This window comes from Austrofundulus limnaeus, unplaced genomic scaffold (genome assembly GCF_001266775.1).
Source record: "Austrofundulus limnaeus strain Quisiro unplaced genomic scaffold, Austrofundulus_limnaeus-1.0 Scaffold90, whole genome shotgun sequence".
NCBI classification, from domain to species: Eukaryota; Metazoa; Chordata; class Actinopteri; order Cyprinodontiformes; family Rivulidae; genus Austrofundulus; species Austrofundulus limnaeus.
In genome coordinates this window covers 934,832-947,745 of record NW_013952492.1, presented here as the reverse complement: position 1 = coordinate 947,745, position 12,914 = coordinate 934,832, and the positions used below count along the sequence as shown (strand labels likewise).

The 12,914-nt window shown below is 42.5% G+C and overlaps 1 protein-coding gene across 11 annotated transcripts in view; it reads right to left on the bottom strand.

Moving 5' to 3' along the window:
- shank3a (SH3 and multiple ankyrin repeat domains 3a) overlaps positions 1-12,914 on the bottom strand; it is a 152,598-nt gene that overhangs the window by 5,045 nt on the left and 134,639 nt on the right. For 7 of the 11 annotated variants that reach the window (XM_014012312.1, XM_014012315.1, XM_014012316.1 and 4 more), the window contains 8 exons: positions 12,067-12,191; positions 11,635-11,770; positions 6,586-6,666; positions 6,380-6,403; positions 5,873-6,000; positions 5,543-5,648; positions 4,394-4,920; positions 2,170-4,286 (listed from right to left, as the gene is read on the bottom strand). In XM_014012312.1, the coding sequence (XP_013867766.1) occupies positions 2,170-4,286; positions 4,394-4,920; positions 5,543-5,648; positions 5,873-6,000; positions 6,380-6,403; positions 6,586-6,666; positions 11,635-11,770; positions 12,067-12,191 (3,244 nt within the window). Of the gene's footprint in view, positions 1-817; positions 945-2,169; positions 4,287-4,393; positions 4,921-5,542; positions 5,649-5,872; positions 6,001-6,379; positions 6,404-6,585; positions 6,667-11,634; positions 11,771-12,066; positions 12,192-12,914 lie in introns of those variants that run through there. The other 4 variants (XR_001310539.1, XM_014012319.1, XM_014012314.1 and 1 more) reach the window with 4 other exon arrangements.

The following is a 12,914-nucleotide window of genomic DNA, read 5'->3' as shown; positions in this document are numbered from 1 at the left end:
ATATATATATAAAACAGGGAAAGGAGGTGGTTGTACAACTAAAGTAAATCCTGAAATCAAAAGACAAAGTCCCAGCATTTATTTGACAGGATTTTCATGCCACAAAGTGTTATGGATTTTGTCTCATTCAGTACTTTTGTCATTAACAAGGCTGTTAATGCAAAGATCCTAGAAGGGCAGTTGTAACATAGCACACCATTATGGTTCAGTCCTGTTCAAATTCTTCTTAAAAATACATCCTTTAAATCTTTGACATCATCACATTTTTTTTTACAATGGATGGAGATAAGAACACTGCCGTTTCAGGTCTTATCAAGTTCACATCAGTGATGATCGCAAAGGCAGCAGTTAAAAGGATGTATTGTGTGATATTTGAACGAGGACCCAGGGAAACGCAGAAAAGGAAAGATATTAGCAGGAACAAAGGTTATAACTCAAACATGACAGTGTGTAAGAGATGAGGAAAGTCTTTCACATAGTGCATATCTCAAGCTCTGTTACCTTGTTTGCACCAGTGGTTAATCAACTGAACCCAGACTCACAAAACTACACACACACATACACGTACAAAACAAAAGTTGGACAGTATAACTTATTGACAGTCTCTGCTTACAGTTAACAAAGAGTATAGTCATGGGGAGGCCAAGGGATGTAACAGTAACTATGGAAACAAGGAGCAGTTTCATCCTAAGACCAGACCTATCAAACTGTAAAAAGCTACTGTATCTCTACAACCAATACTTTCATTCATCTTGCAGAAACTGGTTTGCAAACAAGGTAACAAATGTTTCAAGGAAAACACATGAAACAAAATAAAAAAGGGGTTTTCACTTTTAATTGTGCTTAGATCATAGAGTTATTATGAAAGGTATATTTAAAAAAATAGACTTGGTTTACCCTAGGGTTTATAACTTTAAGGTTTAGTGTCTTCGGTATCCTCACATCTGCAGAAATATAGAGGAATTCATTGAACTTTCAGGTATCTTGTAGAAAAAGAAGCTCAGAGATAACAGACAAAAACACCACTGTGACTCAGATGTTTCAGATAACCCTGCTGCTGCTGCGTGAAACCTTTTTTATGTCTTAGTTAGGACTCGTGGTTAAAATGATGTCCAGTATACTGATGCTTTAAAGTGTGCAGTTAAAAAACAGGAATAGCTGAACACATATAAATCTCTATAACTTTTCAAAGCAGAACACTTATAGAATAACTTGCTAATTCTTCTTGGGAAAAACAGCACATCAACAGAATTACTACGATAATCATGTATACAAGGAAAAACAATATGTTTGGAAAAATAACGCAAGTACTCAACTCAATTAAGTCGGCAGCTTCAGTTAATGTTTTTTTCTATAGATAAGTGTAATTTAACTCAACTAATAAAACTAGGGCTGCGCGGTATATGCGGTAGACAGTAGAAACGGTATGAAGTTGGCCTGTGGTAGAAATTTATACTCTACCGTCCTGTCGTCATTACGTCATCGCACCTGTGTGAACAGGGCTGCAAGTGCAGAGACAACTGAGCAGGAGTTTGAAATATAATGAAGAAATTCTAGTGTTTTAAAACATGTATTGAGAGAATAAACCCTCAAAATTTCCCCTCCCGCTGCAAAAAAGTTACGTCGTGCCATGAGATCATTTCTTCCCTCACTCCCGCTGCACGTCGTGCAGAGCGAAGCTTTAACAACTGTAGTTTTTCACACCCAATTGTCGGGGAAAAAATGTTTTTTATGTATTGTTACCCACAGAGATTATTTGAAAAAAAAGACATGAATGTTCGTTCAGTTGTAAATCCATCTTGCTAATGCAAAGTCTGCTTCTGCTTTGATGATGAAGATGATGAAGATGAGCGCGCAGCAGAGCAGCAGCTGATAAGTTTAGCAGGCAGAAGCTCATTGTTTGGCAGGCAGATATTAAAGCAAAAATGTTGGGTTTAATTAAGATTACAGTTTTCTGCAAAAAATGCTCTAAAAATTACATTATCTTAACTTTTTATAAAAAAATTCTACCGTGACATATACCGTTAACATGAAGGAGTTCAATTTATAACATGATATGAATTTGAGGTCATACCGCCCAGCCCTAAATAAAACCTAACATTACTTTGACTAGTCTTCAATTTCAGTTAGACAACATTTACCAGAAATGCGTGCTAGATATCCTCTTACCTGGCACCTGCCACAGGTGACTTTCTTCCCGGGTCAAGTGAGGCTCCCAGGGGTTCTTCACCCAGTGACCTGGTGTCTTTGCTTAGCTGCTGTAGTCGTGAACTGAGCTCACCCATAACAGATGGTTTTGCACCCTCATCTGCACCCAACCCAAGTCCCAGCCCACCAAGATTACCCAAACTCCCTATACCCAAGCCGATCCCTGGTCCTCGGGGCTCGACGAGGTCCCCCCACAACTTGGACCTCCGCTGGAAGAGATAGCGCGGCCTGGATGGGGCTAGACCAGTCACTGAAGCAGAACCACCTGCAGGGAGCCCCGCTCCTCCAGCCGCAGCAGCAGCCAGAGCAGCGGCTTGTTGCTGTGATAGCAGCTCACTGTCAGAGCTCTGCTTCAGTAAAGGGTCCCTGAAGGTGACGGGGCCTTTACTGCCTCCTATTTGGGACTTCAGCCGGGGCTTAGGAGGCACTGGTGGCTTATCAAGCACAAAAGTCTGACCGTCGGCGTAGGAGGTGTGTGTGGTGTGTGTGTCAGCTGGTTCGCCACTTTCTGAGGACAACGTGGACATGCTGGATACCGTGGAGACAGTGCTGGTGGTCTCGAGATGGTAGTCTCGCTCTCTCTCGCTGGAGCTGCGTGTGTCAGCCTCCTCCACACCCGAATCAGCTGCTGAGCCAGACTCACCCACCGGTGGGGGCTCCAGAGGTTCAGAGGGCTTCCCTGAGACGGTTGCTGCACTGGATGGAGGTGGTGGTGGGGGTGGTGGTTGAAGCTGGGTTGTAGTCACAGTCGAGGTTGTTGGGGTTGAGGGGGTTTGTGGGGCTGATGTCGTCGGCGTGACAGGGGAGGTGGCAAGTATAGCAGGAGACACTGCTCTCCCCTGACCCTGTGCTAACAACCCGTTTGCAAACTCATCCGGTGGAGGAACAACTCCGATCTTTCGTAGCTCTTCTCTCGTCTCCTCATCACTGGAGGACAGCATAGCAGGTGGCAGAGCCACTGCGTACTGATCCACATCCTCCTCGGAGCTTCCCTGAGCCAGACTCTTTTCTTGGGCCGGACTGGCAGGACGCTGAGCGTGAGGCAGAACGTGGAGCTGTGTCTGTGGCTGCGCCACAGAGGGGACAGGTGATTTAGCCCGTGGACTCGGAGATTTGCTAGGATCCATGGATGCAGGCACAGGTGTCTTTTCAGGTTCTGAAGTCACTCCAACAGCCTGACCATTACTGGTAGCATGAACCATGATCAGCCCTGCTGTCTTCTGCTGCGATGTATCCATAATGCTGATCAGCATGCTTTTTTTATCCTCTAGTCTTTTTTCCTCTTTTCTCTCCTCTATTCTAGCTTCCATCTCTTGGCGGAACGATATAGGTGAGGATGATGTAGCCCATTGTGGTTTGGTAGACTGAGGCGCTAAAATCGATGCTGGGGAGGATCGAGCTTCGTACCCTGCTGCCTTGGCGCTTTTAGGTGAAAAAGGGGGGGATGCTGTTACCCCATCCCCATGTGGAGACTCTTTGGTCTGAGTGTCAGCGAACATTACACCCTGGCCTATTCGCTCTTGTTTAGTCCGAGGCTCTGGGCTGCTAGTTGGGGACTGACTCTGAGAGGTCAGCGCTCTCTCCCTTGCGGCCAGCGCAAGAGCCAGTGGTGAGTTTGGGTCCAGAGGCTTTCCTGTAAGTGGGTGGATAAAGGTGGTTCCACTAGGTGAGGGGCTCAGAGACAAGGCAGGGGGAGGAAGCTGTCCCAGCTCTCGGGTTAGCATACGTTCATCAACAGAGTGAGACTGAGTCAAAGAGGGGGCATCCGGGCTTGTTGGGGATGAGCCCTCCATGGTCCCAACAGAAAGGAAGACAGTGGATTTTCTTCGCTCTTCTAGACGACGCTCACGGTCTTTCACTGCTCCGGCTATCGCAGCAGCAAAGGGGCCTTTACCTTGAAAGAGGATCTCTCCTTGGGCACGCAAGCGTTCTCGCTCAGCCATAAGCTGCTGCTGGTAGTAGTCTACACGACTGGTGTGAGTGTGCCCGTGGGTATGTGGGAATCGTCCTGAGGGTGAGCTGTCTCGCGAGTGGGCAGCAGCTAAGGCCAAACTAGCTTTTTCTTGTGCATCTTCTACCTGCAATGGAGAGACAAAAGGAAAGGTCAAAGTCAAAGTTTCTTTTGGAGTAAGGTAAATATAAAAAGTTTTAAAAACGTAGAAATTATCCCTGACATTCAAACTACCTGTAGCTGTTTCACCAGGGGACTCTTCTTTCTTTGGGGTTTTGTGGGTGTGTACAGTCCAATGCTAAACTGACCCACATTTGCGTAAGGGTTGTCGATAACTCTCCCCTTCCTTTTGATTCGCTCGGGAGGAGTCGCAGCAGAGGGTCGGGGGATTTCCGTTGGCTCTACAGGTAGATGGGAAGAGTCTTGCAGGAGGATCATTGAGCGAGCTTTCTTCTGCCTCTCGAGGTGTGTGGCCTGTCGCTGTGCAGCCTCGTAAGGCAGGTCCAAGGAGGACGGCTTGAAGCTGGATCGCCCTCCAGGCTCGTGGCCCTGACTCTGGGTTCTCGACGGAGGCGGAGGAGGGCAGAAAGCTGGGGGCGGACCGGTGTCTAGGTAGTAAGGAGGCGGCGGAGGGGCAGTTTGCGGAGGAGGAGGGATGGGATGGGGTTGTGAGTGGTCACGGAGGCTGTCTGTCATAGAGGAGCTGCGAGGAAATCTGTGCTCGCCTGCAAGAGCAGACAATCGATCCTCCTCTGTGGCACCTGATGAGTAAGGGTAGAGCACAGAAATGAGGAGTGAAATAATAAAAGAAAAACAACACTTTATTCCACTGTACTAGGTTCACAGTTGTTGCATGGAAAACATATTGTACTAATGCATCCAACTGTAAAGATTATTTTTCAAATAACCTTTTAGCTTTCTTTAAATTGCAGCAAAAATATTCTAATAACAGTTATTTAATCTTAAAAAGATTACATTATTTACCTGTGAAGGTTTAATCTAAGGTTTATATGTAAAGGTTAATTTGCTGGAGAAATATGTAAATGTATGAATTGTTGTTCAAGGAGTTAAACCTTTATTTTTCTTCCTTTTTTTTAAACTAAAGATTATTTTTGATTGAATTTATTTATTTGAGAAAAAGGGGCAGATATAATACGATTTTTTTCTTCTTCTGCTACCTTTCATTTCATGTATTTGTATTTTTGTTGAATTTATGTTGTTGTTTTTAAAGAAATGGATTAACTAACTAACTAACTAACTAACTAACTAACTAACTAACTAACTAACTAACTAACTAACTAACTAACTAACTAACTAACTAACTAACTAACTAACTAACTAACTAACTGATTTAAATAAGTACAGCGTGGGTGACTGTTTTACCAAAAGACTTGGTCCTGGACATGCCTTTAGAAAGTGGTATGTGACCTCTCTCAATCCCTGGGTGCAGACCTCCGTGTAGAGTCATCCCTTGCCTCTCAAACAGTGACTGAAACACAAAATCCCAAACTTTAACACCTTCAAATATGAATCAACTAAATCCTTACAACTAAGAGAGAATACTATAAATAGCACAGTTGTGCATGTATTAATGTACACATTAAGGTCTGTTGTGCAGGTCCGATATTTTGATAATGTCAGACTGAGCTTTTATGTATAGCAGCTTGGTGCGATATGCTGTTTGGAAAATGTGCTGTGTGTAGGTGCACTCACACTGATCTCTGCTGGTGTTATTCTCCTGCTGGTAGGCCGTTGTTTGACAGTGGCTGCTCTGTAATCTGCCTCCGGGGGTTGAGAATGCAACATAGATTCTTGTGATGCCAACATCTCATCAAGTCTCTCTGTTAAGAGCAAAATGAGCCAGAACTAAATGCTAAGATATAAAACACTGGAAATGTTTTATTATCGTTTTTAACATGAATACTACAGACGATGAAAAGGCAAAATCTGAGACCACAATGTGAAATCATGCTTTGTCGTAATGCACAAAATCATGGCTTGTTTCAATATATTGTTTTTCTTGTGAGTTCCTAGTAGGTGGTTGAAGTAAAAGGAGACAAAAGTGGGAAAGACATAAATGGATGGAGACAGAGTCCATGCGTTTCAAGTGTTCTTCTGTTATGGTCTTCTGCACTGTTTAACACCGTTTATAATGACACGGCATAGATAAATCATCATTATGACGCTCGGAGAAGTGTTAGTTTCTAGCCTCAGACTCACCTCCTCTTCTCCTCCGAGCAGTTGCTTGGTGGGAAAAAGATAGAGTCAGCAGAGGAGGAAAAAGACAAGAAAAAGCCAACAAAAGTGACTATTCTAAAAGTTAGGATAGTCATTCACCAGAATTTAGTGACAAAGAGAAAGCAGAGCTGTGATTAAAAAAAAGGGAAGTGAGTGTTGAGCGTGCATGCCAGTTCTTTGGCACTCACCCAGCTCCTCCAGTTCAGCGGTCATGGACTTGGATCGCAGTGTCAGGGTGGTGCTGGGAGCTCTCTTAGGTGGAGGGGGCGCTGTGAAGAAAAGGCATGGCGTTGAGGAAGAAGCCGAGGGAGATGAAAAGGCTTTGGCTTTGCGACTCAGAGCCCTCTTGACATCTCCCAGACGGCCAACCCATCCGGTCTTCGCTGCTTTAAGTTTGTCAAAGTCAGATGAAGTCGAAGCCTCTCGCTTGGGAATGACCTTGTTGAGGCCCTGATCGAAACCCAACTTCTTCATGTTTTCTTCCTTTTGCTTGAGATTTATTTTTTTGAGTGTGCTTGACATACTTTCAGATTGGGAACCTATATGCTGCAAAGAACATGCCTCAGTTGAGGAACCCATTGGCATCATTTTAAACAAATCACTCTTCTATGTAGCCTTTCGAATCCCCTCATTAAACACACAGCAACATATTTTGTCTGCTACAATTGACAGAACAAGTACAATGTGTGCAGAAAGGAGAAGAAGAGACTCATTCATCTTTCCCCTAATATGCTGCTTGCCTTGAATTTACCAGACGTGCATTGGAGAGAAATGCACAAACACACTGGTCTGCACACCCATGCACATCATCCCACAAAGAAAACTCCTTGAGGGAGGACATCGTGACACGCGGGGCGACAGACGACGAGATGACAGCAAATTTAACAGCTAAGGAAAATGATGTGCTGCAGACTTTTCATTAGCAAAGCTCCTGGGTGCCTTCCAGTCCTGCTACACACACAAAGCAAGTGAGCTGTTACTGTCCTGGTTAAAGCCGAAAATCATTCCAACCAAATGTTGAATTAAAAAAACAAAATGTAAAGTTGCAAGTTTCAAAGAAGTCTCTGAAGAAATACTGCGATTAACTAAGGTGAAAAGGATGCCTTCCTACATTTCATCATGCTAAATCAGCAGCAACAACGAAATGCCATGCAGTCAGACAGTAACGAAACCCCCCAAAAAGTCCACAACAGAACTAGTTAAGCTCACTCTGTCTGAGGTTTGCCATCTTTCACTGACTGCACCACTGTAGAGCAGTAAGCCTCTAGACTGCACACATGCCCCAATGCCTTACTGGAGCGAAACTATCCTGCTGCCGTCAGCACATCCAGTGTACATACGCCATCCAAGTACTGTCCAGATCAAACATCTTCCTCTCCTCACCAGCCTGCACACTGAGGTGCGAAAGCAAGCAGCAGAGGAGATGAGAGGAGGATGGAAAAAAGAGAGAGAGGCTCAGACAGAGAGAGAGAGAGAGAGAGAGAGAGAGAGAGAGAGAGAGAGCGCTGCTTTTGCTGTAATGTAATGCTTAATTCAAACATGCATTGTAGTCACCATGGCAACGGCGGCGGTAGTGAGGCCACGCATGATGAAGAGGAAAGTGAGTTTGCTTGCGAGTCTGTGTCAGCATGTGTCTGCTCATTTTGGGCTAAAAGTGAGGCGCATTATGGTGAGTTCGCCCCAGCAGAGAGGATGAGTCGCAGCCAATGGCAGTAAGCACAGAACAGGGTGCGGAAAAGGACGGAGCAAAGAAAATGTTTTGAACTAAAAAGAAACATGTTTTTTTTTCCACTGGAACACCAGATACTTCCCATCTGGTCTGAAGCTATTTGCACTGAATGTGCTTTAGTACTTTTTTCTTTCTCTACAATTTGCTAGGGATTTTCACCAAAACCAAACCACCAAACATTAATATAATCATTGTCGCAAGTCATTTGGAAGCTGCCATCATAAATGTGTGGTAAAAAAGTCATTTGCAGATACTTTTTTAAAATAATTTCTTGTACATTTGAATCAGACGCTACCTTAAAGGGGGGTATTATGCAAATTCGGCTTTTTGAGCTTTATAGCATGCTATAATGTCATTCAGTCATCAAAAACATACCCAGAGTGTTGCTTTGACTCATTTATGCTTGAATCTCCTGTGGTAGCCACTTGGAGTTGGCTAAACGATTGCTGGTACAAAGCACCGCCCTTTTTTTACATAGCTCATCCCCACCCCATAGAACCTGCCCACAAAGCATTGCTGTGATGACGTGCTGAACTGGGATTGTCAAGATTGAAGCCAATTTCAAGTCATTTAGGTTAGATGCAAAATCAATATTCAGTATTTTTATAACAATTGAAGGTAACACAGTTACTTGGTTATGGTATAGAATTGAACTATGTGCCTGAAAATGACAGAAACACCCCTTTAAGAGAATTTCCAGTGAAAAAACATTTCTTACTAAAAATCTTTTGTTACGGTTGCAGGGCAGGGGAGCTCCTAATGATGTTTGGAAAATTACAACTGAATATTGATTTGATTTTCATTCTTTTGGGAAAATGCATATGTTGCACATTTTGCAATTAAAAAGTTTCTCTCAAACTGCAACATTCATCACTCTCCCTAAAAGTGATAGCAGCATATATAACATAAGATGTAACAAACCGCACAATACAACAAGCCCATTTTTGCACTCTGCAAACAAAAAGGGAATTACAATATAGGAACAAACAAACACCAGCTACACAATAGTAAGTGGAAATCCCTCCACTGTTTATTTGCCTTATATTCATGCTTGAAGAGCTTTATACCTTGGAGAAGCTACCAGTCCATTACATGATCAGCTGACAAAAAAAAAATCACTTTTAGCTAATTCCAAAACCACTGCAAATTGTGAAAAAAATCACACTATAGGACTTTAATATGCCTTTTTGTTCGAGCTCCCCCAAAGTCTGTGATCGCCACTGGGACTGAGGAAGACAGACAGAAAGAGACGTTAACACAGAGCACAGAGTGGAAGGTTTAAGCTGACAGAGCACCGTCCAACACAACTCTGTCAAACTCACTGTCTCCGTATCGCAATAATCGCAAAGAAAGCTGCACGCACACATTCCAACATTCACACAAAACATACACAGAAACACACAACTGCAGAGTACGCAGGTCAGTGTGCCAGGACTGTGTGGGAGCAGAGGAATGGCAAGCTCTGGTTGACATGGAAACTAAATGGATTTACAGTGGTGAAAAGTGGTAAAAATCCCTAACGCAACTAAAACGCATCAGTTTCAATCCGTACGTAAAAACACCCCAATTGTTCCCATTATATTACAAGTACCAAATATATTGAAAATATACAATTATCAAAGGCATTGCATGCATTATACTGTAAAGACTTGGAGGAAGTATAAAATATGATGAAGACATTGTAATAACTTAACAGAACAGTGTCAGACTTTCCTCACAGTGAATGTCAACTGTGCTACGATTTGAAAATATCGGCCAGAACATTGAGGATCTTTGTAGAGTCTTGGCCAGTGTTGTGTTTTTGACTGCCATTTTAACTTTAGTCTTAGTCTTTTGAACAAAAAATACTTATTAGTTTTAGTCAGTTTTAGTTATTTCTATATTTAATGGTTTTAGTCCAGTTTTAGTTGACGGAAACTTAAAAAAATTGTTTAGTTTTTAGTCTTAAAAAAAGACAACATATTAGTCTTTACAAATTAATTTGAGTAATTTGTGTTAACATTTGTGAATTTGTGTAATTTGTGTTACTCTAAAGATGCGCAAAACAAAAACGTTCTCACTTTGTGGCTTTAATTCTCAGAATTTGCTAAAGTGCAATGAACACACACAATACACATGCCCAATATTATAAGCAAGAAAGGGGAACACACATGTTCAACTCAAACTTGTCAGCCAGGACGATGAAAATGCATCTTATTTATAAAAACAGACACCATGCGGTCCTAAACTTAGTAGACTATTAAAGTTGTGCAAACGAGTGTTTACATGCACCAGGCTTTTATTCAGAGCAGAAGCACTGACATGCACAGTTGCTAATCCCCCCCCGGCCAAAAAATAAATAAATAAACACAGAGAAGAGTTTTACTTTCGTCATGAACGTGAACAAACAGCTTCAGAGCTCAGAATGGACCTGCGACAGCTTTTAATAATGGTGGAGATGTTACTCCCTGGTTAAGCTACAGGTGACGGACAAACTTTTTAAGCGGCACAGGGTGTGAGGGAATGGGAGGAAATGCTCTGTGCTGCTGTGTGTGCGTGTGTGTGTGACAGCGCTGCTGTCCCTCCCTCCACTCTATTCTAAAGGATTGACAGACCACCGACTAACGTTTTCATTACAGTCTCATCAACGAAAACTCACACACGTTTCGTCACGTCTTAGTCATCAAAGAGCTATGTTTATTTCGTTACCGTCTCGTTAACGTCATGAAAAAAGGGGGCGTCAATGAAAATATTTCGTCATCGTTAACGAAAACAACACTGGTCTTGGCTAAGCCTTCGAGTTTAAGAATTTACTGGACTCCCTATTTTGCACATTGTATTATGAGAGGTTCACAAGATGCTCGAGCTTGCACACAAAACCTCCAAGGCAAGGTGGTTTCATGATGGTTTCTTATTGCTACGGCACCATATTGAGGTTCTGGGTGGAGCGTGGCAGCCTATTTGTCAAGTGGGGCCAACGTGCACCGGTTTTACCCGATCACTGGGAATTTGAAGCAGATCTCATGTCAAGGTTTCCACTATGATCCCTGACAAGGTCATGGAAACAACCCACTGCAGATGTGATACCTGTAGCTGCTTACTGATGTGGTTTAAGAGAGAGTCATGCCAGGGTGGGTTTATGAAGCGTGGTAATAGTGTAAGAGAGAGTTTGGGGAACATGGAAAATGGCAGGGGAAATCTGTTTGACAAGAACTAAGGGCATAGCAGCATCTTGAATGCCTTCACACCGAAGGCACTTTTCCAGATTTGTCACGATGAAGGCACGTTTAAGAGGTTATGTAGGTCACGCACGGGGGTCGTCATCAAGTGTGAAGGGAGACTAGTTGATTGATGGATGTGCTTTGCAGAAATCACAAATGCAGCATTTCACACCTTTTTTCATTGAAAACATTTTTTTCCTTTTTTAACATAAACTATCAACTAATCTTATCCAAAGTAAAATATCAACACAGTTATTTAAAAAATGTTGACATGAAGAAAGAATTTCTGTTTTTTTTTCTGTCTTTACCTTTTTTGCGAACGACTTCTTCAGATTCAGGTTTGCGTGTGACAGAAACAACCTTCATCAGGAGCCTGCTGCCCCCCTGCCGTATTAAAGACACCACCTGCTTATGGCCCACCTTCACCACATTCACCCCGTTCACCTGAACACAACACAACGAGACAAAATGACAAGTATGAAATGTCATTACTGCGCTGCTTTACATTAAAAGCACATCAAATTCTGGTAATCTCACACAATCAAACTTCACAGTCGCACAAATATTTGACACATTTATTGCCTTATTAAAAGTTTTTAACAACTCGTCAGGCAGAACACACCCCTAACATCTGCAGACTAACTCTGCAGCTGTTTTGTCTCTGTTTTCAGACACCCCCTCCTGTTTAACAGTCAGATTCATACGGATTAAGTTGTTTGTTGTGAGCTGTTCTTAAATACCTCAATAAGGAAGTCCCCTGTCCTGAGACCAGCCCTCCAGGCCACTCCCTCCACGTCCACAGACTCCAAATACTGCAGGGCAGGGAACGCTGGGGTGGGGGTGAACTCTTCAATGGGAGTCTCAGCTGTGAAAAAAAAAACATAAATGCAGTTTGTACGCTTCCGGAACAACAAACTAAAATCCAGATATTTTTCAATAAGTAAAAACTTCAGTGTCAACACAAAAGAAAAAAAAAAGAAAAACTTAATGATAAATTGCGGCAGAAAAAGTCAAATTACATTGGCCAAAATTTGCAGTTTCTTTACAGCCTTTTTACTAAGGTTCAGTGTATTAGACAAGAATATTAGTAGCATTCAACAAATACATGGCCGTCACATGTTTTTTGTAAATATATTATTGCCTCAGCTTTTGTACAAACATTTAAGTTGCTACTGATCTACTTTGACCTCTGCAGCCTCTTGCTGACTCCTGCCTGTGTGATGTAATCACATCATCTTTCAACTTTCTTCCTCTGGCAAGAAGTATTTTTTTTATTTTTTGTTCCAAACGCCAACACTACTCTCAATCAAACTAAAATATAACATGTATATCTGACTGAGCTGCTGGGGATAGAGGTGGTTTAAATTTTTGTATGAGTGTGTTAAATTTATTATTATTATTTTAAAATAAATTACATGTCTGGTGAGCTAAAGAAAAATTTCCACTACGGTGGACATTAAAGTGCCTGCGACATCAAATTTTTGTAATACATATGAATGTACACTCACCGGCCACTTTATTAGGTACACCTGTCCAACTGCTCGTTAACACTTAATTTCTAATCAGCCAATCACATGGCGGCAACTCA